General features: G+C 38.0%; 1 protein-coding gene across 5 annotated transcripts in view; it reads left to right on the forward strand.

The window, feature by feature from the left end:
* Positions 1-25858, forward strand: part of LOC126873204 (uncharacterized) — a 246174-nt gene that overhangs the window by 145122 nt on the left and 75194 nt on the right. For all 5 annotated transcript variants that reach the window (XM_050633839.1, XM_050633838.1, XM_050633837.1 and 2 more), the window contains 2 exons: positions 791-938; positions 7669-7776. In XM_050633839.1, coding sequence (XP_050489796.1) covers positions 794-938; positions 7669-7776 — 253 coding nt within the window. In that variant the 5' untranslated portion in view covers positions 791-793. The remainder of the gene's footprint in view (positions 1-790; positions 939-7668; positions 7777-25858) is intronic.

A 25858-nucleotide genomic window follows, 5' to 3' on the forward strand; every position in this document is an offset into this window, starting at 1 on the left:
TGTATTTAGCGTCGACATGGCTAACGACCTCATTAGTTTTGTGGTATATATTATGGAAAATGAGAAACGAGGTAGACACGTCGAACTTCGTGGTTTTTAGAATGGAATCGCAAACGCGTTAATTAATTCCTCGCGTTCTCACCGCACGATACGACCCAACGTGTCGACGACCGCGCATCTTTCGTCAATTTAAAGGGTTCCAGCGAATTTCATTAAGTCTCCGCCAGACTGTACTGAGCACATTATTTGTTACCCGGGAACACGATAGTTTCGTCGAACCTCTGTGAAGTTGTCGCAATATGTGAAGTTTCATCTTTCACTGATAAAAGTATTGCGTTTGAACGTCTACTCGGTCCCGTTCAAAATCCTCCATTCTCAAAAGTAACTTCGAAGAACAGACACTTTGGTTTTATTTTGTTATACAAGTAAAGTACGCGCAAGATTATAAAATAAATTTCCAAGGTCAGATATACGAAAAAATGTTACGATCCATTCTTTAATACCAATAATTTTTTATGTTGATTTACGTATCAATACTTGTATCATGGTATCTGAAACGAAGAAGATTAAACGACCACGCGAAGGCCGATAAAAAGACCCGTGAAATCGGCCTAAATCCAAGAACGAATGTCATAAACGAACGTCCGTGTAGCCGGTGACGCGAGTATCGGTCGTAGGAACGTTCTATTAAGGTGAAGGCCAATAAAATGACTGTATCACTTTTCGTTGCATTGTCACTCAAATCACGTCCGACGATAAACCGGTATCCGGTTACATTCTTCTGTTCCAGGCGATGAAGATGAGCAAAGTGGGCAACCAGACCAATTCGCAGGACCCACAGGCGGTGAATTCCCGAGTTTTCGTCGGGAATCTAAACACGTTTCAGTGCAGCAAGACCGATGTGGAGCGAATGTTTCAGCGTTACGGCCGTCTGGCAGGTAGGTTCCTTCCGGTGGAATCACATAAACGAAAGCCCGGATCAGCTTCGACCCCCGACATTTTCCAGATTCTTTCGCTAGACCGTCACACGTCAGATGTTTCCACGACAAAGAATCTTTTCCCTTCTCGGGATACACTGTCACAAATAATAATAATTGTAGCGTCCGATTTCCTTAAAATAATTCAAATTTCTTTGAACTATTTTAGATAACGTTTGAAATAACGGCGGAGATGGATATTTTATAAAATAACTACGGGAGGAAATATCCTTTTATGTTTCTGTAGCAAGAATTTTTTCAATTTGATGGTAGAATGAATATTTATTCTTAGAAAAACGAATCTTCTTTCGCAACGAGCTTTCATTTTTGTTGATTTTAAGGATCTTTCCTTCGTTGAAATTCACTCGTGGCTGATTTGTAATTGAGCAACGAACTGTGCCGAAAATTGTTATTTTCATTCTTTACAATTGTGAAATCTAAATAACAGTGGTAAAATTAGCAAGGAAATGAAAAATTAATTCGCGCTTACTTCAGAAAATTTGATACCCTAATAATCGTAACTTGAGATAAAATACTAAATTTCGATTTCGTAGAAAAAATCTCATTTAATCGATATTATCTAGAATTAAGAAGCAGTGCATAAAATAACGCGCAGCCTTATTTGTGGGATTCGCGTGGAAGCATCGGTTTCAGGGTGGAGTGGAAAAGCGCAGGGTAGTTACAAACTGGCCAAAGTTGAGAAGATTCAAAGATCGGGTCGGATAACAGGAAAGACTCGCGCTGTTATCCGGTATAAAAACGTGGAAGCTCGGTTCGGCCAGAGAAAAATAGCGAGTTGGAAATAGGATTTTCTCGATACGCTCCGTCCTCGGTAACCCAATTTGTGCCGTGATAGCTCCTTGACCTTCGATATCCCGATTGGATATCCGTCTCTAGCTGCACGAACCCCGATGACTTTGTTGCTTTCACTATAGCACTAACTTCGTTTAGGAAACGTACTTTATTGCTACCAACTAAATCCACTGTGGAGAAAAAAAAAGAAACAATAACAAATTAAAAGTACAAGATTGGATTTCTCTTTGAGTTTTGGATTTATCCTAAAAGATAGGAATTAAACTCGTACCATTTTCTCGTCGATATTACGTATCTCTACTACTTCATGGAATTTATTATGTATTATTAAAAGATATTTCATTCTCGATTTCTTGGGAAGCTAAAGCGCGTTCTACCGTTTGACGAACAGCAACAGGATCGTATTTCGTTAGTAAAAGTATCACACTTTTACTACTGACGCAAGTTTCGCGAAACTCGGTCTTACTTATACGAATTTCGAGTTTCCTAGAGTCTGTTGCGTACAGCTGTCACTGGTACGCGATGCGATCCGTGTTTGGTGTCTCTGAAGCAAGGAAAATTAAAGCGCAGTCTATGACGTAGTTTCTTCGCATTCGCGTGATACGTCGCATGCAACGTCCGTAATGAAAACTTGGTGCATTAAATTTGAATAAGTCAATCGGTTCTAGGCCTCCTAAGAACAACAAAGAGTTTTGCAAAATATAAGTGGAAGAAGAATTTCCTGACCAACGTAGATTAATAGTAAACTCATTAACGTAAATTCATTGAAATATTGCAGTTAAATTATTTCAAGAAATAGATTGTGTTAGAGCTAAAAATATCGCTACCTGCGATTATTACATGGAAACTAACCTACAGTATGTTTTACTGTAATTTCTGACTCGTTGGAGTTATCGTAAGATCGTCGAGCAATTGCACGACCCTAGTCTGACAGCAGACCGACCTTATCTACTTGATCGAACGCTCCTATCGTCCCACTCTTACAAAACGTTACGTTTCTTCAAATTGTGAGTTGCAATTTTATTGTTTTATCTAACATTTTCCCACATACTTGTACGTCGATTCTACAAGCGATATTAAAGCAGCAAGCCAAACTAAAAGTACGTTAATCCGTCTTAGAATCTTCATAATCGTCTTAGAATATTCTTCAAAAATATATAAAAACGCCCAGAAATCCGGGAATCCGAAGAACAGAAGACGCGGCCAAAGTTAGCCAGGGCGCTTTATCGAGAATTCATGAGCGAGCAGAAAGCTAGGGCTACTAATTCAAAACAATTTAACGCTACAAAGTGTCACAAGCATTATCACGAGGATGGAAACCCAGTTTCAGGCCAGTCGTCCAATCGGACCAGCAGAGACACAGAACTCTCTCTCTCTCTCTCTCTCTCACTCTCTATCTCTCTCCCTCTTGCCCTCTCTTCTTTGAATCCTGGCCAGGAAGCTCGAAATCTCGTGGAAAGTGACACCGCTGAGGACGGTGGTGTCTGGGAGCTGCCGATAAACAGCTTACTTTCAGCAGCTTCCTCGATAAAGCGGCTAGACAATAAATGCGCCGCTTCTACAATGCGGCTGCGCCGAACTTTGCCGGGCAGAGAACTTGAGAATCGTCGGAGGAATTAAAAGGGGGCTTCGATTCGACAGATAAGACGACAACCACACGGCGGACACCACCGAACTGCCCCCATTCAGTAGGGCCACGGTGGCAGCTGTACCGAGCAGATTACGCGAGTCAAGTGGACGTTCGGAATTGTACCCGAGTGTTGTCTATCGACTGGACCGTCGCTTAATTTTATTTCCAAGTTCTACCTAGTTGGAGTACTGGCTTCAACTCCCCAGCGTATTCAGGGACTTGTGCTAATTCGTGCATTTGACAGTGGGGACGTCAAAAGCTCGAGTTCTTTTTGGTTGAAACGAAAGAGCAGTATGAAATTTGGTTGGACTGTTTTTGTTGGATCGAACGAAAAGTTTCTGCATTTTGTGCGGAATAATTGGACCACTAAGCGTTATAAGGATTTAAATTTGACAGAGCTTACGATTCAAAATACCTTTGTAATACTGAACTTTAACATTTTAATTGTTAAAAAGTAAAGAGGTAGTTATTAATAATTGGGTCAACGAATCGTACTGAAAAAGTTTCGGAGCGGAAACATTTTGTTTTCGGACTGCCAACTCTTCCTCCTCTTTTTTTTTCTTTTTTTTTTTTTCTTTTTCTTTCTTTTTCGAACGAACCTGTACCTTTTTCGATTTCGTCGAGCAGCGACCTAAAGTGATCTAAATGGCAGTAAGTGCTCGTAACTTTTTCACCTGGCACGCGCTCTCCCTTTTCCATCTAGATACACGTTCGAATTTATCCTTCCAAAAGAAATGTTAGCCCGAGCGCAGGCTGTTTTATCGTCAATCAAAGAGACAGACATATGCATAAATGACGCGGGAGCGCGTACTCATTTTTCTGGGGAATCAAAAACAGCTTTGGTTATTCTGACTCGGAAAATTCAATCGTTTACCGAACCGTGCCCGGTCCATCGTTTCGAATCGAAACGTTCGTCGGGCTCGTGCATTTCCTTCTCATTTTTTTCTCTCTCCCTTCCCTACCGCTTTCTATTTCGATCTATTTTTCCTTTTAATTCGATTTCCCACTCCCCGCATCTCCTCGTTAGCCACGGGTCAGGCAAAAAACGGGATATGTAGATTTCCGCGAGAGAAACAACGTAAACGTCCGCAACAAGAAATATCGAGTTACTCGAAACCTCAGCTCGCTTTTTCTCGTTGCACCCTCGAATCGGTATCGCATGAAACGTCACGAATTATTGCGTTTCGCAATTCGAAAGCGAAATGCTTTCGCCCCGGTGGCCCTCGTGGTTTATGATACGCGTCGCCCAGGATTTAATACAATTTTCGATTCTTCACCGGAACAGTTTCCGTGGTCGTCGTTGCCTAGGTCAGAATCTAAATTTAGTGACGCAGGACTTCGAGTAGCTGGAAACTTTAGTCCGCAAACATTGTAGTAAATTTTAATATATAGTCTCCAGCTTTGCGAATCTTTAAAGCGATATAAAAATAATCAAACTTTTAAATATTCGATTTTGAAACTTTATTCCTATTGATATTCCTATTCATATCGCCGTTCAAATTATTTCTTGGAAAATAGCCCCAAAAAACTTGTAATATAATAAATCGTTACCTTTTCATATTCTGTATTTTATATACATACATATATTTTTTCTCCTTTTTTTCTTTTTATTAACCATTGAACTACTAAATTTCGTTTATGGACCATCGTAAGTCATTGTCGTTGTCAGTGTCGCGGTCGTCGTCGAGGTTGGACCCACTTGATTCGTGCAATCTGTTCCGCGCAGCTGTCACCAGTGGTCCAGCATTCCAGGAGCCGTGCTCTATCTGACAAGCCGAACCTTTTCCAATTTCACGTCTCCGTTGACTCGGGCCTCTCTAGTCCTCCGGCAATAAGGATGCGGGGTGGTTCCTTGCGCAGTGTACGACGAAAAGACCAGCGCAAAACAGTCGTCGTCGGGGAAATTGCGAATTGTCGTTGCGGCGAGCAGAGGTTGAAACTTTTATAGAAGTTGCCGGTCGAGACGATGAGCCAGATAGAGCGAGACGCTTTTTTAGCTAGCCATACTTTTTTTCGGATTCGATGCAAAGGAGACTTAATTTGTTCCTTTTTTCGGTACGGTGAAAAAGCATGTTCTTTCTTTTTTGTCGTTTTTACGTACCGTTATAAAGGAGATATGATCGATTAGTTCTTATTCTTCGTGGGAGACGTTATTCGGTTATCTCGTGTCGAAGTTCTTGATGTAGGTGCTTTTTAAAATTGGACAGCCCAGAGAACTAGCAAATCTTTGCACGTACTTGAAATTTTCGTATTGTTCTCTTTCGTGATTCTCATACGGAATTCTATACTTGATACTTTGCTGGATATTTAAAGAGCAGTGAGCTTTACTTTAGATATTGGAATAACGTACTCGTAGATTTCGGAAACTTTTCAAAAGAACTTATCGTTTAAACGAGAATAAACTGTCTTTTCGCTGATGGATGAAACGCTTTATCAACATTCTGCGAAATCTCTTATGCCGACAAAACAAGATACTCAACAAATATATTGCGTCAAATCTTCCTACAAATACTTGTCTGTCGATAACAATTCACATCTGCTGCAGAAGAGTTCCCCTGCAAAATCGACGATATAGATACGTTTCGAACATTGGGGAAAAATCGAAATGCGCCGGCTACAGGCCGCAGAATTCCAGGCTAGAAAATATTCGTTCGAAATTTCAACCGATATTCTTTCATTTCTTTCTCCTCTTTTTTTCTCTTTCCCTCTCTTTTTTTTTTTTTTTTTGTTTTTTAATTTTACATCGGCTACCACATGGCACAGCCGGGTCATCGATTCCGTGGGCAGTCTGCGTAGCAAGTCGGCAGATACGTTCATTTTAACGCAGGAGCCGCCTGTAATCTGTGTACCCGTAATAACTTTTGCGTGGTTAGCAGCTGACCATGCATGGAATTCATTATGCTGAAACAAATATGTAAATCTCCATATATTCCTGCCACGGTTATATATATAGCCGTGGGTATACACGGCCTGGATGCAGATATATTTCGTACTGAACGTGTGTCCACTCCCGAAACGGACAGTGATGGCTAAAAAAAACTTATCTGGCCACGCCAGTTGCCTAGGACATGTTAATAATGTCGGGGACTGAAAATCTCGTGGAACTTTATGCTGTTCTCTCCTTGAATATATTGTTTTATAGTAGCTCTTTTTGTGCCGCCTTCTCTACATCGACGGAAACCGTAACTGTCCGGTGTTGTGATCTACGTTTACTATGTACGTTACTGTTTTAGAGGCTGTGGTATAAAAATTGTAACATTTCTATTCCACGATTGTTATACGGTGGTACGATAACCGTAATCATCTCAGTCCTTTTATATTTTCTCAAAGGATAGGCTTTCAAAAGATATGTGTGAGAAACTCTATGTTGGAATACTGAAAACTAACGGAATTATGGTTACTCGATGGATGCGATAAGTGCAACTAACATATGTGAAAACAGTATTTTGCATTAGTAAGATAAGGTTGAACGTTTCGTGGTGGATCATACGATTCGAACGTAAAATCTTATTAAAATTCATTGCCGATGAATGTAGAAAAAGGAGGTGAAGCAATTCGTTCCCCATGGATTGTAATAAACTCTGTGGAGCGCGTAATTTATTTAGGACAATCGCCGGCGAAAGAGAAAAGCTCGTGCATTAAGCACATTCAAATGTAGTTTTAATCGCATTTCTAAAGACAGACGAATCTACCCGGACAGATATTTCATGTACTGTAATCCAATTGTCACAATTATCTAAAAATTGTCGATCTAAAACTTTTTATAAAGTACGATTCTTATAAAGTGGTATTCTATTGAAGTATTGTATTTCTGAAACGAAAATAACATCTCTTCTCTATTTGTTTGCTATAAGTGTTTAAACAAATCGAATTGACTTTGGAATCAGTATAGAATGAATTATATTTCAATATTTCCAAATCGCCTTGCCGTTGCTCGATTACTATTCACCACCATCACACGTCACAAATCGAACAAAGGGATAGGAAGGAAAAGAAGAAATTAAGAAAAGAGAAGGTAAAAGAAGAAGAATCCCTTTCAATAATCGCGATCCGAGCTTCCCTCATCTGGTATCTGGCACGATGACGAGTTCGGCCAAGTCAGACTCTATGCCTCATCAAAATTCATGGAAACAATTTTAATTAAAGATTTCCTCCCATTATCTTGGTATTTCTGTTTCATTCCATTCGCGTGGCTGGAAGAAAGACCCGTGGCTGGTATTGGAACGTCATGATCGTTTGTTGTTTCAGGAATATCTATGCACAAAGGCTATGCATTCGTGCAATTCACAAATCCCTTTGATGCTCGGAGCGCCTGCCTCGGCGAAGATGGCCGCACCGTTCTTAGCCAGATACTCGGTAAGTAATTTCTCTCTTGCCGAAACATTAATAACTCGTTCTCGTTCGCTTATACACGCACATAACCGTACTCGAATTTAAACATTAATTATCTTCCGCAATATTTGGTAACATCCTCCGCGTGGAACGCCAATTAATTGTCCTCGCAGCTTTAAAGGACCGACCAACTTCACGGTGCTTTGATGCTCGTTGCTTTCTGCTTTTTCAAGTTTAATGACCAGGCTTTCCCGGCTCCTTGGGAAACTCGTACTTCGAACAGGATTCGTGCATTCGGTGATGCACTTCGATCGTTCTTTGAACTGCTAAATCCTCACGCTGAGTCGTGTAAAAAATTGCTCGTGGAACGTCTTGTGGAAATTGAATAAATTCATTGATAATACTGTTTGTAGATTTTTAGAGGTTTTCGTAAATAAGAGCATCAAAAAGATATGAGAAGTAAAGCGAAGAAAAGAAGCGAGTGAGGAACGTATATAAAAATTAAAACATCGTTGATGTAGAACAATTAAGTCCTCTTTAAATAGTCTTAATTGTAATTAAAGCTGCATAATATCTGAGAAAATTCAACAATTTTTATAGTTTCTTTTTTTTTCACTATAAGCAGAAACTAATGCGGCGTTGTTATTAGATGGCCGCGGTTCAAAACTGGCTCATAAACGTACTGTGAATCCGCTTATTACCATCGTATTCATCGGGAATGCCTCAATTAGCCACTTATTCGATAATATCATCATTTTTTTCTCTATTACTACGGTTTCCTCGCTGAACGGAAATGAAGAGGATCAGGAAACAATCAAATTTCAGTTCTTAATAACCGTGACTATAATCGTACACTTAATTAAGCTTCGGCTAAACCGTCGCATTCAGCGATTCACTTATTGCAGTTAAATTTAAATTTTTCCAGAAATCGCGATGTTAGGATATTATGCGTGTAATGTACGCTTTTTACAAATATTTGTATATCTTGGCTCAAGAGTATCGTGAGGTAACTTTTCTACGATCCTAAAGAAAAATACCTGCTCGAGTGAAGAAACAATGCACACGCGAAAACGAATTAACAGCATCCCGCGGAGTATCTCGTCGAGAGTTGGATGGCTGGAATTCTAAAGTCGAGGATCGCGATTGAACGTTCGCGCGATCATTTGCGAAAACGACGCTTACCTCGCGAAGTTAACTTCGTATAGTAGAAGGTTCTCCGTAGTCAGGAACGAACCGAACAGATCCTTAAAAGCGAGGTATCATCGATTTCCAGCCATTAGTTTCGAACTTTCCTAGAGGATCTGTCTAGAGACAGGGATGCGTTCGCTCGAGAGCATTTAGTAGACTCGACCAAACTCCCCGGAGAATCGGCTTTTCTTCCGATACCATTACGAATTCGCATGATTTTCAACCAATTCGTAAATACCGATCGAAACGTACACTCCCTACATTTCTCTTATTTTTCTTTCTTCTCTTTTTTATCGTATATCGTGTCGTGCAGCCCGGAAGATGGAATCCACGGTTTCCAAAAGTGAGGTTTAGTTCAAACCAGAATTAAATGTAGAACCAGATCCACGTTCTGCTAGTTCAACTTGAACAAGCTGCTACAGGAATACGCCGGTCAATAAGACAAATATACGTGGAAAGAGAAATAAGGATCGCCTGGTATTGACTAGGTGCTATCTTAGGTGTCGAAGATTGCCACCTGTGTGCGCGCGGGTGTGTATGTATTATCAGACTATGTGAAATTGGGCTCAGCATCCTTGCTTGATGTTATCCTTTATTTATGATCTGGTTACATGTACGTAGTTTCTTGAATATAATTCCGGGTTGTATATTTGCTAGACTCATTTACACGTACAACATTTCGACGTTTCAGCAAGCGGTCGATATACATATTCGGAAATTTTTTTAAAATGAAGATGGAAGAAGACTTACTATTCATCCACTATTCATACAGCAACGATAATTCAATCTCATTAAACACAACTTCCTTTTCTCATCCCCCGTCTATTTAAACCTAAGCTCCCGTGCACATCAAAGGTTAACTTACTGGCGAAATAAGAGTCAATAAAATCCCCGTTGGAAAGGGGGGACCGAATCGAGGCAGCGCGGAGTGCTGGTGTTTCTTTCAAGGGCTGAAAAGCGGCCTTCCCGAAAGAAACTCGCGCATTAATCACAGACAGAAACTTCATAAGTTCGCCGGCGGCATTCAAATTGCGCGGCCACGGGGCGAGAGCGGCGTTGATAATCGTCGCTTGAAACGAGCCCCCTTTTCTCGCGTTTCTTTCCCCCTGCGGGCTCTGAGAGTATCCCAGCAGCAGGATACAGGCGGGAAAAATCAACGACGGGCCAACGATAGTACTGGCTGGCAGACTGCCGGTAAGAAGCGGCCCTGTCTATACGGGTAGTACCTTTCTTCGTTGCACCGTCGCTCGGTTAGCCCTGGCTCTCTCACTCCATTCCCCAGAAATCTTTCTTTGGCTAATGCAAGAACTGTGTTCCCACTGTAGCTCCCAGCCGCCTACCTTCCGGCGGCCATATACCCGTTGTACATATACGTTCAGCCGGGTTATAGGTAAGCGGTTGTAGGTAGACGTGGGCTAGGATACCGTGAGAGACGTGCATTTACAAGTGCAACTCACCACAGGGAGACCGAGGCAACCTTCTACGCCCAGCCGTACGCCTTCCTATATAATTCTCACCGCTGCACACGTTTCCGTGTACATAGAGAAAGTTCAGCGGTGAGAAACAGCCGAATAAAACCGTGCGCCTCTTTCCGACGACCGGCCGCTTCTGCGTCCGCCATTCGTGCGGAAACCGATCGTTTCTCTGAGTCGAATTGCCGCGTCTTTTGCTAGAATCTTTTCATGCTTTTTTATTGCGTGAAACTTTGATGACGACTGGGAAATTTTTCAATGGAAATTGTAATCGAGAGGTTGCCATGATTAATTTTGCTACTTGCGTCGTTTATCACTCGAACGCTGTGCACTTTCGAAGTTTGCTATCTTTACAGATCTAGATTTAAAAAATGTGAAGAATTGTCCTTAAACTTGATGACACGTTACTTTCTTAGTAAAATTTATCAGCGAGTGGTATAATGCTCATAAAACAGGATTAACTGGTCCTTTCATCATTTTCGGTTTATAGCTCTAAAGAACTTTCTCATAGTGATAAAATGAAAAGCACGGTTTTCGAGTTGTGTCGCTTTTGTAAGGATGGCGCATACTTAGATATAAGTTGCTCAGTAACTATACTGATCTAGTCCATAAATTGAAAAGCGCAGAAGATCCATGATATACGGATACCTTGTTTAGATTTAGATTGGAAACGTTGTGAAACCCTTTGATTCAAAAGAATAAGTTCCCAGAGAGCTACTTGAATCTAGTTTAAATCCAAATCATAGTGGATTGCCTATTAATTTGGCTTCGAGCACTATTCTTTTGTGGCTGGACGTCTTTTGTGCAAATGAAAAGACATTGGGTTGAATTATTTTCATGAGTCTATTTTCTTGAATTAGCTACACTTCTAAAAAGAAACAGGGATTGCTTTGTTGTTTATCCGCAAAGGAGAACATTAATATATTCGCTAAGCAGTGCTTGATCTATTTTGTCCAAAGACTAAGTGAACAAAAGGTACGCTTTCGGATGGTGGAATCTTGCATATTTCGTAGTATCAGACAGGAGTATACAACGGGATTGTAGAACGATATAATTATGTGGGGTGGTAGGCGAATTTGCGAACAGTCCGAGGCACTTTGAGCTCTCTGAGAAATTAGCTATCAAAAGGAAGACTGTGCAATATTAGCCGCTACGATGAAGAGGGATCGGACGTCTCGCTTTTGACCAGAATCTTATTAAAAATGAATTTCGCTGCGGCGCTTCTGATAGTTTTGAGGTACCCACCACGTCAAGCAATTCCTGTTGATTTATTTCGGATGTTTCCTGGCATATGAAGTGAGAGAGAAGATCCTGAAGATGCTTAAACTGTAGAATGAATACAGACATGTGATAAAAATATTCTAGTATTTTAATTGTGCAACTAATATCAATTTAATTGTGCAAAATGTAATATGTTCGAGACTTCAAGAACTAAAACAATTGAAAAATTAAAAAGCGGAAAGGAACACAATATTGGATATTTTTATCGCAGAAAAGTGTTAACAGCTCGGTGTAAAAGGTTTCTATTATCACTATACGGAAATATGGTGCAATAATAAAATTTTGTATACGCTTATTTCGCGTCATATAGTCTTCAAAATTTTGTATGCGTCCTATATTTTCGCGAAACACGCGGCTGAATATTTTAGATTGGTACTTATTAGAATATATCATGTATGAGAAGTTTTATTGGCGCTCCTGTCATTTTATGTGACACCCTTCACACTTTACATCAACCTAGATATATTTAAGTGTCACGTTTGCTACCCTTAAAAGATGGCAAAAGGTTATCCGATATTTCGTGACGATGCATTTTATCCCGAAAATTCTGAATAAATTATTTCCTAAAGTAGTCTGCAACCGATGAATTTGCTGATACCAGAAATATTATCTATATGACTTGTACTTCAAAACCGTCGCTGATTTATAAAAAGTATATAAAACAACATTTCGAAGTTACTTTTCAGAAAATGTACATTTTTCTCATAAATGGTAAATTTGAGGTGTTGGTAGGACGTGTAGGGTACCAAAGAAATACACGGCGTTTTGTTTAACAGTATATTTATTAACTCGCTTAACGGTTTCGTTACAAGTCTCGACTCGCGATTTGTACAAACGACAATTTGTTCACGACTCTTGCATACGACTGTTCAATCACGACTCTCGGTCACAATTGATCTCTTAATTCATTTCGTTTCTTTTTGTCACCTCTCAATATCTCCACTACGCCCGCGTTTGTTAGGCGTCCGCGACCGTGGTCACTTCTTTCGAGTATTTGGTGGAAAGACCGTAGGAATATCGATGACTCATTAGACCTGTCGACACCTTGCTTATGTTTTGTCGGTCTCTCGTAAACAGTCTGTCAACGGTGGTATACTATGTACCAACGAAACCGTTGGAAAGTTCTGTGTTGTCGGGTACCGCTACAAATTTTTACCAAATATATCTTCATTATCAGACACACGAGATATAACATAATATTAATATTTATTCTTGTAATAGCTCTCTAGGCGAGAAGCTAATTGTCTTTATTTCAATGTAGAAAAAATTGCTTTATACGAAAAGAGACTTCATTCGTCGTTAATGATAATTATTAAACTTTTCCAAAATAAATTTTTCACAAAGTAATTACGTCATAAATTTTTCGAACTTTTTATTGAAATTCGATACGTTTCCACCCCAAAAATGTACTATTCCAAGCGCCTATGCGTGAACGACCAACATTAATTACCTCGCAAATTGAATTCCATTTACCCTCTCATCCTCTCCCTCAAAAAAATCTGTTCCACCGTTAATTTCAATTATGCCTCCGTTGGTGTTGGTTTCAATTGAAAACCGAACTAATCGAAAATCGTACTACCGTCGAATACGAAAGCAGCAGAAAATTGGAAAGTATCGACAATTATCAACTGGCTGGGATATTCATGAGAAATATGGGTCACTTATAATACGACCGAACTGGATGCGAGCAAACGGAATAGGTAGGACGGAGAACAGTGATTTATTATGATAATCTCATTATGAATTAATGTGCTGATTTACGGCTGACACGGTTCTTGTGTCAAATAATTGGTGATTCATGGTCTCCTATGTACTACAATTTTCCAAGAAAAATTAATTCACGTATTCTATAATACGAAATCGTTTTGAAGGTTCGCGCTAGAATGCGTTGCACCTAAGTCTTTCGGAAGTCACCGACGGAGCCCGAAGATACGCGAAGACGCACGAACTGATACGATCCGACGTAGTCAATGTCGTTCCCGCGCAAAATATATGGCGTTATACTTTTTGTGCTTAATTAATTAGTGGTTTAATGTGACCAAACCATAATTGTTGATGTTTAATGGAGATACTTTGTAACGAAATTCTGGTCTACTAATGGAGTGAAAAGAATGCTGTGAAATATTGCTTACATAGCGATTTCTTTGTGCATAAAGAAGTAGAGTTGCAGTAATATGACAGGAAGTTTTCAGACGGTATGATGCTAACATTATCAATAGATTTATGATAATTTATTCTTCTCGTGGAGTGAAAACGGCATCGCGAAATAATATATTTCTATTATTTTAGATTATGAAGCTTTCATTTACTATATGAATTTTAGTACTGTAGGAGTCAATAGAGGACAATATGAGTAATTTTATTGCGAATTTCTATTGTGACAAAACGAGAGAGTACCGTAGAATATTAATTAATTAATTATTCGAAATAATACGTAAAGTTACTGCAAATGATATTTGGATAGTCACATATAATTAAAGAAGTTTTAAAATGCATGTAGATATTTTTGATACTGTGAGATATAAATTATGAACACTTCATTCCTAAAACTTTTCATTAAACATTTGCTGCAGAAATTAGCGGTGAACAACGAAATCAACGATCTTCCTAGAAATTTATGGAACGTAAAGAGGAAATAAGAAAGTTAATGTATTTGTTTGGTTATACACGCGACGCGTGAAGTATTCATACATTCAGCAAACGTTTGACCCCATAGAAACTGCCACGCGTACGTATTAATTAATAATTGAACAGCGCGCCGTGTTATATGAATAATTCATAATTAAAAGTCATAATTTTCACATATCGTCGCCATTTCCCATGATACGTGAAAATGTATAAGCAAATGTCACACGAGATGCATATTATTTAATACAAAATTTCTTTCGTTTTAAATTAAAGACATGGGTCAAATTTGATTAATATCTCTACAACGCTATGCAGTAAAATTAATTCAAAATCTAAATTTTGGTACCTGAATAATTAAAAAAGTCGACGAATCAAATGTCGAAAATTAGCTATAATTTATATATTTCCATAATAATTTTTCATCACATTTTTTAAAATATAAATCTATATTGCAAAACAGTACGTTTAGTAATAATCTCGAAATTGTTTCCAAACATTCAATGTGTCTATCTGTCCTTAGAACACGAGAAACATTGTTCAAAACGTGTGCACCTAAATTCGTATCCAGCAGAACTTTGTTGAAACAAAATGTGTCTTCTCCACCAGGAGCGAAACACGTGCTTGTTAACTGTTACGTGAATGATAGCCAGGGCATTCTCATTAAAAGTGGAGAAACGTTTCATCCTGATTCGTTGTAATCGTCGTGTGAAAATTATTCGTACGACAAACACATTCTCTGTTTGCTACTAAACTTCGGGGAATGATATAACGTGGTTTTGTATAGAATTATGTTTCGTTTAATTAGATTAATTAAATTCGTCGATAACGAGATCAGAGAGAAAAACAAATAGGGATTGTACACATGCTTCGAGGAACATATCGCGAATTTCCATGTCACGAAGATCTAATTGTCAATTGTATTATTTTAAACTGCAATGTGAAATACATCGGTTGCAATCAAGGTCTGATAATAACTATAATCACACAGTAACTTTAGTTACCCTTTGAATTAAATCTGTAATTTTCTTGCTAATTGGATACGTTTATGTACATTACTAAATGAACACTCTATTTCAAGTGGCGTAATTCAGTTGGTTCTGGGAACTTTACGGATTCGTTCTAAACATAAAAAGCTCAAAGTACACCGCTGTTAAAGAGAGGATTAATTACACGATCTCGTTTAAGAGATCCCCAAAAGAATTCAAAAACGAGAGAGAAAAGAAAGTCCATAATTAACCAGCGCCTTCTGTGTAATCATAAAGTAGATTCAACCTTTGCAGATTCCAAAGAAATACCTTACTCTAATCTTTAATTCTGATTCTTTCGAAATCATGGAGTGAGAATCGTAAATCACTTGATACTAACAAAATTGTTTTCCAGTTATGAATATTCTGAACGCGACTGTCCGCTATCAGGACAGATTATGCAGTCTCAGAAAGAATCACAGATAATGGACGCGCTTTTCTTCCATATCCGCCACACCACGAATGTACGCAGAGGGTGAAAAGCATGCACTCTTCTTTTCTGAAAGCGCCAATCACTTTTTTCCTGGCAATAGGCGAACAATACCAGCCACCTACGGTTATTTTATTTTATGATGGGTATTTTTATGCCCACGTGCGCGGCCAGGAGTTGCATTTAATCCGTCTGGAGAAGCGTTTCCAGGCAGGGTAACTGGATCAAACGGCCGTATGCTATGGGGAGGGGGTGGTGGTTAAATGGGGAGAAGATGGGCCAAGCACAGTGAATCGCGTGCCGTTTCCGTTTTACGATTCTGCCCCCTCTCTTACCACTGCGGCTGCCGCTCTTTTTTTGGTCTCGAACGCGTCTTTTTACCTTCTACTCCTCTATCTTGCCGGTACCTAAAGTGTATGACATAAAACAACGGGGAAGAGTTATACGGTTTTCTTTTTTAGGGTTTCACGGGGCAGGAAAATGGTTTCTGTATTCATAGAGAGACGTGTTTTATTCGCGAATCCGAGAGACTCGACGAAGATTGACTGCTTCCCCCTCGAAGCTTTTTAGGTTACCGTCAATGAGAATCGAATGGATTAAGGATTTTGGAAAGAACGAAATAGTAAGGATGAAGTTTCGAAATCATACGGTGTCCAGCTGTAGATTCTTCTCCATCTGTGTTTTTCTCTTTCCATTTGATTTTTCACCCTTTGTTTCCTTTTTTATACTCTTGCTGACCTTTTTTTACCTACTCTCCCGGTACGCACCATTAAGCCCTTTAAATGAGAGTCGAAAGCTGGCAAACTCTTGAGGATATAATCCTGGCTTTGCGAGGCTATGATCCTTCTAACGGCGGAAGCCCGCTCTTGTGATATTATATAAAAACTATCCTGCTTTAGTATCATTTGCTCTTAGGCCTTGAAGTTTGCCACTTCCCTTCCGACCGATCGTTCTTTACGATATTTTAAATTCGTTCCGCTCTTAGGGATAATGGTATCGTCATTACTTGTCGAATATGTCTCTCTAGATTACCTTCCTTACATTGCCTTAAATTATGATGTTAAAAATTAATTCAACGCCATTTACATAATTTCAATAATATCTTCCATTTTAATTTCGGGCTATTGATAATTCGGTTCGTTTGGTACGTCGATCTTAATCAGTAAAGCCAATAATTAACACTGTACAATTTGTCGGAGATACAATTTTCCTTTTTGGCTTTTAATGTTAAATAATTGTTACGTATCTTTCTTTATACACCGTATTGTGTTAGTAATCTATTATTTCTTAATTATCCGTGTCTAAAGAAAAATCCAAATATTGAAGATATTACATCGCGCCAATGCTCTACGCTTGAATTTCTTGATCCATTTCTTCTACCCCAGTTTCTTACAACCTTCACGCAGTGTTGATATTAAATTTGGCCATTCGGTGTTCAAGCGTTCTAAAGGTTAGACGTGTATAGAATTTCTCTTATAATTCGGTTTACAATTCAATTCCCACACGTAGTCTCTTATCAGTTTAAATATCTCGAGCATAACTTTTATAAATAATATTTTTGAATATTTTTTTTATTTATTAACTCGTCGTAATTTAAGGTGTTTATAATAATCTTAATAATTAATTATCCTTGTTCAAATCGGTAACAGTCCCGAATATACCAAAATACTTTTTTAAACCGCGTGTGGAATTAAATTAGTTCATCAAGTATGTAAGAATATCCTGCGACCAAATTGTAAGTCACAGTTTTATTTATTAAGTTTCATTTATTAATATCTTGCGTTGGTCGGACCTTGTTATTAAGTTTTTCTGTTTGTATTAAAGCTTGATATAATATTATAGTAATTTATGACTTTACATTACAGAAAGCAATATGTTACGAAAAAGTACAATTCAGTCGATGCTGTTAATGATAATATTGTTACACAATACGTACATATACATGTGTATGAAAACTATGCTACGGGCTGGAAGCGGGAAATTGTACGAAGCGTGTTTACAAATTTTGGTGTAGTTTGCGAGCTAATGTTATTGTTGTTTAATTTGCATAGAATATCGAATATAATATTTAGTTCAGAAATATTTTGACATGACATGAACAACAAGATATTCGGCTAATTGGATGGAAGATGGAAAAGAATGCGGGAAATCAACCTTATGTTTATAGAATTGTATAATGTTAAGTTACAGTAATAAAATTACTCTTTTGCCAGATATTTCTTCCGTAACTGTGTGCATATATACAAAACTGTCATGTAAGAAAATTCCTACTGTTACGAGACATAAAATAAAAATTCAAACGCTTATTGTTAAGTGATGAGAATACTACAAATAATTGAATTTTCATTTAAACTGGAAAGAAGTAAGAGAATATGTTAAGAAATTAGGATACTCGGTTGCTTCCTGTAACATCTCATGTATATAATTTCGACTTTCTTGATCCTCGAGAGAATATCGCCCACATCGCTGTGAGAGAACGTGCTCGCGTAAATTTACGGTGAAATGTTGCTTCACTATACTCCACTCTGCCATATTAGACTGTATTCTTGAATTCGCATACACGACGTAAGATTTATAGCCGAGCTAAACTCCAACGTTCAATGCATATTACTGTTAACGAATACTAGCCTCTTGTTTTATTTCTGACGCGTTCCATTTTAATCCCAATGCAAATGTTATTCGTAAAAGAGCCATAATCTATGTCTAGTTAACGCTTTAACCCACTTAAGACCGAATTAGTAAAATGGGGTCAAGTGATCTATAGATATCTTACCAAGTAGCCCGTCTAATTGATTATTCTTCAGTTATCGTCTCGTTTAAAATTTCGTGTGTTTCAGCTCTGATTTATTAAAGGCGTTTTATTTATAAAATTTATTATTTTCCAAGTTAGGTTTCCAAGTTTCAATCTTCTATGTCATTTTCATCTTAACGTTTCCTAAATTAATCTAATCAAGAGTTTAGGTAACATGTAATTGTAATTAAATATTTAATTAGTTACATACTCTCTAATTTTCTAAAATTATTTCCACTTTGTCAACTATATAACTGGTATTTTATCAATAAAAGATTGGTCTCAGGGAAGAAACTTAAAACTCGAATATCGACGTTTTCAAAGCTTTTCAGCTCTCGAAACATTTAACAGCATAATCTTAAATAGTAGATTCCCCGAGTTTGTAGTTTCTTCTTGTTTTTCATCCTCGATCGCATCAACAAATGTGCTAATTTTTCAATTCCATGGTATTGTACGAAATTTATTAATTAATCACACAATCGACTGCTCTGTGATTTATTGGGAGAGCATCGATGTAATCCCACCGACACGCTTTCGCATTGGAATTTATTATAATATTTATTAAGCGTTTATTACGCTTGCGTATTAATAAATAGAAACGCAAATTGTAATAGCATTGAATTAAACAACAATATTATTATTATTTGGCATTATCGATTTAATTATGGGAATTGATTATTAATATCCGAAATTCCTTCTACTTCGTTCTCTGATGACTAATAATTTATAAATCGCGAATATAATCAACTGATCGTGATTGAACACAATTAATCATTTTATCATTATTTTTTTTTCCTTTGAAACAGAATCTTAGACATTCGTATTGTTGATCATGGAATGCTAGATCTTTGCCTCGCTTGTAACAATAACAAATATGAACTAAAAGTAAATTTTTCTCACAAGGAAAAGGGAAGCAAAGGATTAGTTGAAATTAGTTGAAGACGAGGGAAGAATACTATGTAAAATAATTTTTCTACATCAAATAAAACAAAAAGAAATTCGTTTTATTGTTATACCTTCTTTCTTTATGATTCACAAGGTATGTGTACAATGGAAAACGCGGAACAAGCTGACTGAAATTGCCAATTGATTTATTTTATAAACACTTCTGTTTGACAAACAGTTCTGTTTGTTATCGATGAAGGACAACGAGAAACGTGTTGCATGTGGTTTCTGCCGCAAAGGGAACTAAAGCTATTTGTTTTGTTGATTAAATTCTTCACTAATAGTTTTGTTACTGCCTTCTAATTATCATTGTCGTTTCGTAGTATCCAAATCTACATTTTTTTTTCTTTTGATAAAACTTTAATTTTTATGTAAAACTATTTTCATCAAACATTTTCGTTGAAGTAATGTTTTTAGTAACAGACGAAAAAAATTTTTCGTAAATAAATTGTATTGATTTATTGAATAGCTTCAAATTTCACATTGACGCAGAGTTAGAACTAAAAGCATTATTTCTACCTGAAAAGGAATAAAACAAGGGAAGAAAAATAAGAAACTTGCCGGAGTTTCGTGCCAGACGGTACTAGGGCTGCCTGCTATTTTCTCCCGTGCTTCCAAGGCATTTAAAAGTCAATCCACAATCAGTGTTTTATGGGAAAGATTAAGCCTCGCATTCTGAAGCGTCTTTGTGTAGTAGAAAAGGCCATTAAGCTTAAGCAAATGAAATAGTGTGCTTGTTGTACTCCCGCGCGTGACGGTTTCCTTTTTTTTTCCCCTCCTCTTTTCCCCGTTATACATCCCTTTCTCTTGTCATCATTGATGAACACCGAAAGTGATTTTCATAAATGTAATTTTAATACTTGTCAAGACGTGCCATCATTTGTATGCAGATTTCATCGTGCGAAAATTTATGCGTTAAATCCGTGCCACCCAGCTGTTGAAAGAACCAATATTTATTCAGGTCTTGAAGATTTCCGAACCAATGTGATCTGAGAAAATACACAATATTCCGTGGAATTTTTTCCTTGAGGAACTTACATAGCTACGTCTATCTGAATAGACGTTAGTTAAGCATCGTATCGAGTATTTCCGGAATTAATAACCGTACTGCAGCAAAGATTCTTCTCATTAATAACGACCACCAATGTGAAAAGACTTCTCGAATGCATTCTTTATCTTAATTCTCAGAGATTAGTACACTATCCTAGATAAGAAACACGTAGGAACTAAAATCGAATTTGTCAGCTCGAAAGGATTGCAACGAAAAGCATGAAACGTTTACGAACGTGGTGTATTTGAGGGTGTGCAGGAAGTGTGGAAGGAACAAACGGCGGCTGGAAATCAGTCGGGATTCGTTTACGGTGGAAAAAGTCAGATGGAACGAGGCCGGTCGGCCAGACTGCGGGAAAGAAGTAAGGGTAGCTATTCGCGTGTCCTGTGTGACGCGAGTAAACCTCTCGCTCCGGGAAAGAGAGAAAGAAAGAGAAAAAGAGAGGTACGAGGTTCTCGTGTACCTAGCCTCTCTCCATACCAGGCAGAAACTAATTTAAGTTGGAGAATCACTTTGGCTGTTTCGATTTATTCAGATACTCGACGTATTTCCCGCGAGAGGCCAACCCGTCCGACGTTTCCTCCCCACCGACTCTGCGTCCCTGCCATTCACCTTCGATGCATGAGTCCCGACAGTGCGCACACTGGCCCATGTGAAAATTCGACGCTGTGAAACCTGCTTAAACCGAACCGACGTATGCACTTCGTATTACCTTCTTCTTCTCTCCTTCTCTATTCCCTTCGTTTCAAACGTTCGCCAAGGTGCATTGTACCTGTCTGCGCGCCCGCAGTCCCCCGCCTACTGCGCCACCGTTTCTTGTACCGTTGACATCTCGAAATTCGACTTCGAATAACGTCGCAAAGTGGATTTCGGTTCTGTTTTTATTGAAACTGGCGGCCAGCGCAAACGCTTCTAACCGTTTGAAATTGATAACAACCGAGAGTAAAGGAACTAACTGTTTGGGGAGTGACATGGATGAGAAAGGAAAATAAGGTGATTTAGCCGGACAGGTTAGACAATTATATACGTCGTACGATTACATATGTTAATTTACGTAAAAGTCCGAATATTTTGGTTTACTCATAGTGATAATATGTATGGGAATTTAATCCCTTAAAATATTTGTAGCGCGACAATATCCCTAATAAGCAAAATTCTTCTGGAAAACATTTCTTGGCTGTCTGTATTTTCTGTGCAACATTAACAAACAATTCAGGAATGGATATAACGGCAACTTGGCCGTAAACATATAATATAATATAAAACATATAATACGGCATTTTAGACGCCGAAATTACCGATACTATTAGGTTGTCCGAAAAGTTTCTTTCGTTTTATAAGATGATAATAAATGAACAACAATTTTTGTTTTATATTATTTTATTGAATTACGTATGATCCATTTCGTTATATTTCTATTATTATGTTCGCGCATAATTCAATTAACTAATATAAAACAAAAAACATTGTGCGTCTATTATTTTCTTATAAAACGAAAGAAACTTTTCGGATAACCTAATATATATTTCACGTTTCTTTCACTCGAAAACGGTGAGCTGAGAGCTAAATTTCTCTTTAAAAAAAGATCCTTCTCACTATTTTACACGACATATCAATTTTTTAGCAACTTTCTAAGGACGGTTTTTAATAATTAATCAAAGTCATTTTTGCAATGGCTTACTATAGGAATAAAACCATCAACTTTAAAGATGAATATTTTCATTTCGGTAAGGTTAGGCTCTTTAAAAATTGAATCATGTATAATCAATATACTAAATAACGTATTGATAATATTAATGTTTGTTCAGGTTATGAGTGTATACGCATGTTTGAGTAGTAGCGATATGTATTTGTAGGTTTAGATATATATGTATACAGGGTGGTTGGTAACTGGTGATACAAGCGGAAAAGTGGTGGCGAAAATATAGAATAAAAATTTTTCGTTTGAGGCTTTGTTTTCGAGAAAATCGACTTTGAATTTTCGCTCGGTACGCGTGCGGTACGTTATAAGGGATCTCACTGTAGATCGTTGTCTCGATGGAAAAATTTAAAAAAAAAAGATTAAAAAAAAATTTTTATTCTGTATTTTCGATTTCTTTTTTCGCGTAGAATCACCCACTTTCCGCTTGTACCACCAGTTACCAACCACCCTGCATATTTATTTATATGTATTAGATATGTTACGATATTTTGTTATACTGTATTGACTATTGTGTGTAACGTGTATATGAGAGCGGGACGTTGTAATCCTGTTAAGAAAAGCAATAGAAATATATAAATAACGTACCGTCAGAATTGCAAAGAAATTGTAGGAAAGTGAATCTACGCTGTAAATACCTTAAGGGCTGATCGAATTGTAGAAAAAGATAACATTATGATTTTTATCGAACCGAATATTACGGAGGCGGAATTTTAGGACTGATTGCATTAAATGTAATATAACGGAGGTAGACCTAAAAGGTTAATAATTTTGCAAGATTAATTCTTGAAATTGAGGAATTCTTTGAGAAATATATGTGCCCTCTTTCGTTCGTCTCTTTGCTTGCAAACAGATCCAAGTGTTTGATTTCCAGCAGTTTGAATCTCGTTTTACGGATGCACCCGTGTATAGGTGTAATGCGTCGGCGAGCGATAGTTTTTCAATGTCTAGAAATTGCTCTCGAAGCGTGTAAATTTGATGCATCCCTCCTGGCTCGTAGTTCGAACGGGGGAAGCAATTTTTAGCGAAGCGCATAATTATGCAGGAATGCCATGAAAACAGGGGATTCAATGAAACAGCGCGCAGCGAATTCTTTCTATCGAGTTTGCTCTTTTTGCACCGGCAGAAAATCAAACTCGAAAGCTTTTCCATTAGGAAAGGATATTATAGACACGTGGAGTGAGAAATTCGATCGATTTTCTTCAGTTTAGAGCGTTTTAGCGATCAGAGTTTCCTGCACAATCAACGAGATATGCATGAGAATCGCTTCTTTGCATTATCTTCCAAGGAAAGCCGAATTTCTTGTTTCATGCAATTTGTTTGGTAAATATTGTTTATTCGTAAAACGTCTCTTCAACTCATCTTATCTCTCATCGTCGTAACAACCGATACCAAACGATGCATTATCGGAAAATATTTCAACGTAAAAATATACAACGCAACTTTGGTCTCATCATCGATATTCGATCATTGAAAAATAATAAAAAATCGTTCGAAATACGTGGCTACCTCAAACACCTCTCATTAAAAGTTCCATCAGAAACTCTCGGCCATAATCTTCTCAATCACCGTCCTAATCTCGTCGCGAAAATTCGCGGACACTCCAGCCATTAGAGCGCAGAAATTACTTTCTAAACAGATAGAGAGCTTTTTCCAAAATTTCCTCTGAAATCGAAAGCTTGGCCCGGTCGCGTGTTGGTCATAATTGCACGGAGACACAATCGAATCAGTAGGGAATACGGTATCGATCGGTCGTTGATCAATGGAAACCCGATGAATTCGTGCATCGCCACCTGTGATGACGAAACAGAGCTTGGATATCGACTGTGTGGCGTACGTAATATGTGTGCGTAGACGGACGAATACGACATTTGGCTGGAATTGTTTGCCATGTGCAACATCGAGGCACAGCGACACATGTAGATGGTAAACGCTTTTGAGTATCGCGGCCATTATCGTGCCTTCGAAAAGCGCGGTCATTGAAATCTCGTCCTGGTACTATATGAAACGATTTACTAGCCGAGCGACCCGCACGTGCTCGCCGTAAGATTTACCGCCAAGCATTTTACCCTTTATTATTGCATCTCGTTAATAATATCGCGAATTCTCTGAACTTTCCCGAGATTGATCATCAGATTCCGATATTCGTTCGAATATAAGTTTAAATAAGAAGTTGAGTTGTTTGAAAAATTTATAGCGTCTTTAATAATCGACACACATATATGAAATCTATTGTATATTTGGCAAGGTTATATGATATATACGTGATATTTTTGATTTATTATAATGAAAGACAAATACTAATAATAATTGAACATATGTAAAAGTAAGCTTTCGAATTTGGAAAAAGGAGTATGCACGATATGCTCATTTATATACCAAAGAGGTAGTAACTACAAAGGATACCTTTATCTTTCTTCTTGATTATATCTAACGACAAAGGTTGATTGTAAAATCGAGTCGCACAAAAATCGCTGTTCACGTCGTACTCTTGCAATTAACTTGCAAGCAAGAGTTAAATCGTTAACGGCGTAACTCTTTGTAATTAGTAGCAGAAGCAATTACCGTTTGCTGCTTTTAATAAAATTCCGGAGATAATGGGTTGGTAATGAACCATGTCTCCTTTGTAATGAAAACATTGACACCGTTCTACTGATGAAACGTGCTCATGGAATATCAATAGACGATATTTAATAATAAAACGCTTCGTAAAGCACCATTTATTTCCTCCTTCTCGCATTATAAACGATATGAAATTTAAAATTACAATTAAAAGCTGCTATAGATTTCTATTTAAAGAAACCGTGGCGCAAGTCAATATTGTTTAGATTAATTGATAAACTTAGTTCGTAAATTGAAAAATCCTAAATTGAGGAACTCGGGGAAACATTTTATCTGCAATCCATCATGCCTCCAATTAGAATCAAATATAAAGGTATCGTCACGTGTGACGTCTTCCAATCAGTCGTCGAAAGAATTACCAAGAGGAAAACGTAAGAACATTAGTCAAGTACGACTTATTAATCGCTCATTAAAGAAGGAAGAATTATCTGGATTCTCGGTTAAGAAAGATCGTTAAACAATGAGTTATTGTAGTCATCGACGTTTCTCATCCTTACCCTCGTTCCCTATGGACTGACAGTTAAAGACGGAACGTGGACGATACTGGAACTTTACATGCGAAACAATGACCTGAACATCGTGAATGCATCCCAATGGTATGCACTCAGAGCTCGTACAAGATCATTTCACGTTACAACTGTACAAGAAAGAGGCTACGGATGTTCCGTCATTGTCTCCTTAAAGGATCTCAGCGTAAAGCCGTGCAGAGGTCGTTAAGAATGAAATTCTCCTGGCTTATCACCGCCGGGAAAAGGGGAATTTAACTAATTAACTGAGGAAAGGACAGGTCACCAGGGATATTTCGGTGTATTTAACAAGGAAATGCACGGTCGTAATGACGTTTCTGAGAACACGTTTTTCCAACCATTCTCTCTCTCTCTCTCTCTCCCACTATCTATCTGTCTTTCGACTTCTCGAGCTTTTCTCGTTTCTCTCGTCAGCCAGGCGAAACGAAGGAAGAAGGATGGCAGAAG

The sequence above is a fragment of the Bombus huntii genome, chromosome 14 (genome assembly GCF_024542735.1).
Source record: "Bombus huntii isolate Logan2020A chromosome 14, iyBomHunt1.1, whole genome shotgun sequence".
In the NCBI taxonomy this organism is placed as follows: domain Eukaryota; kingdom Metazoa; phylum Arthropoda; class Insecta; order Hymenoptera; family Apidae; genus Bombus; species Bombus huntii.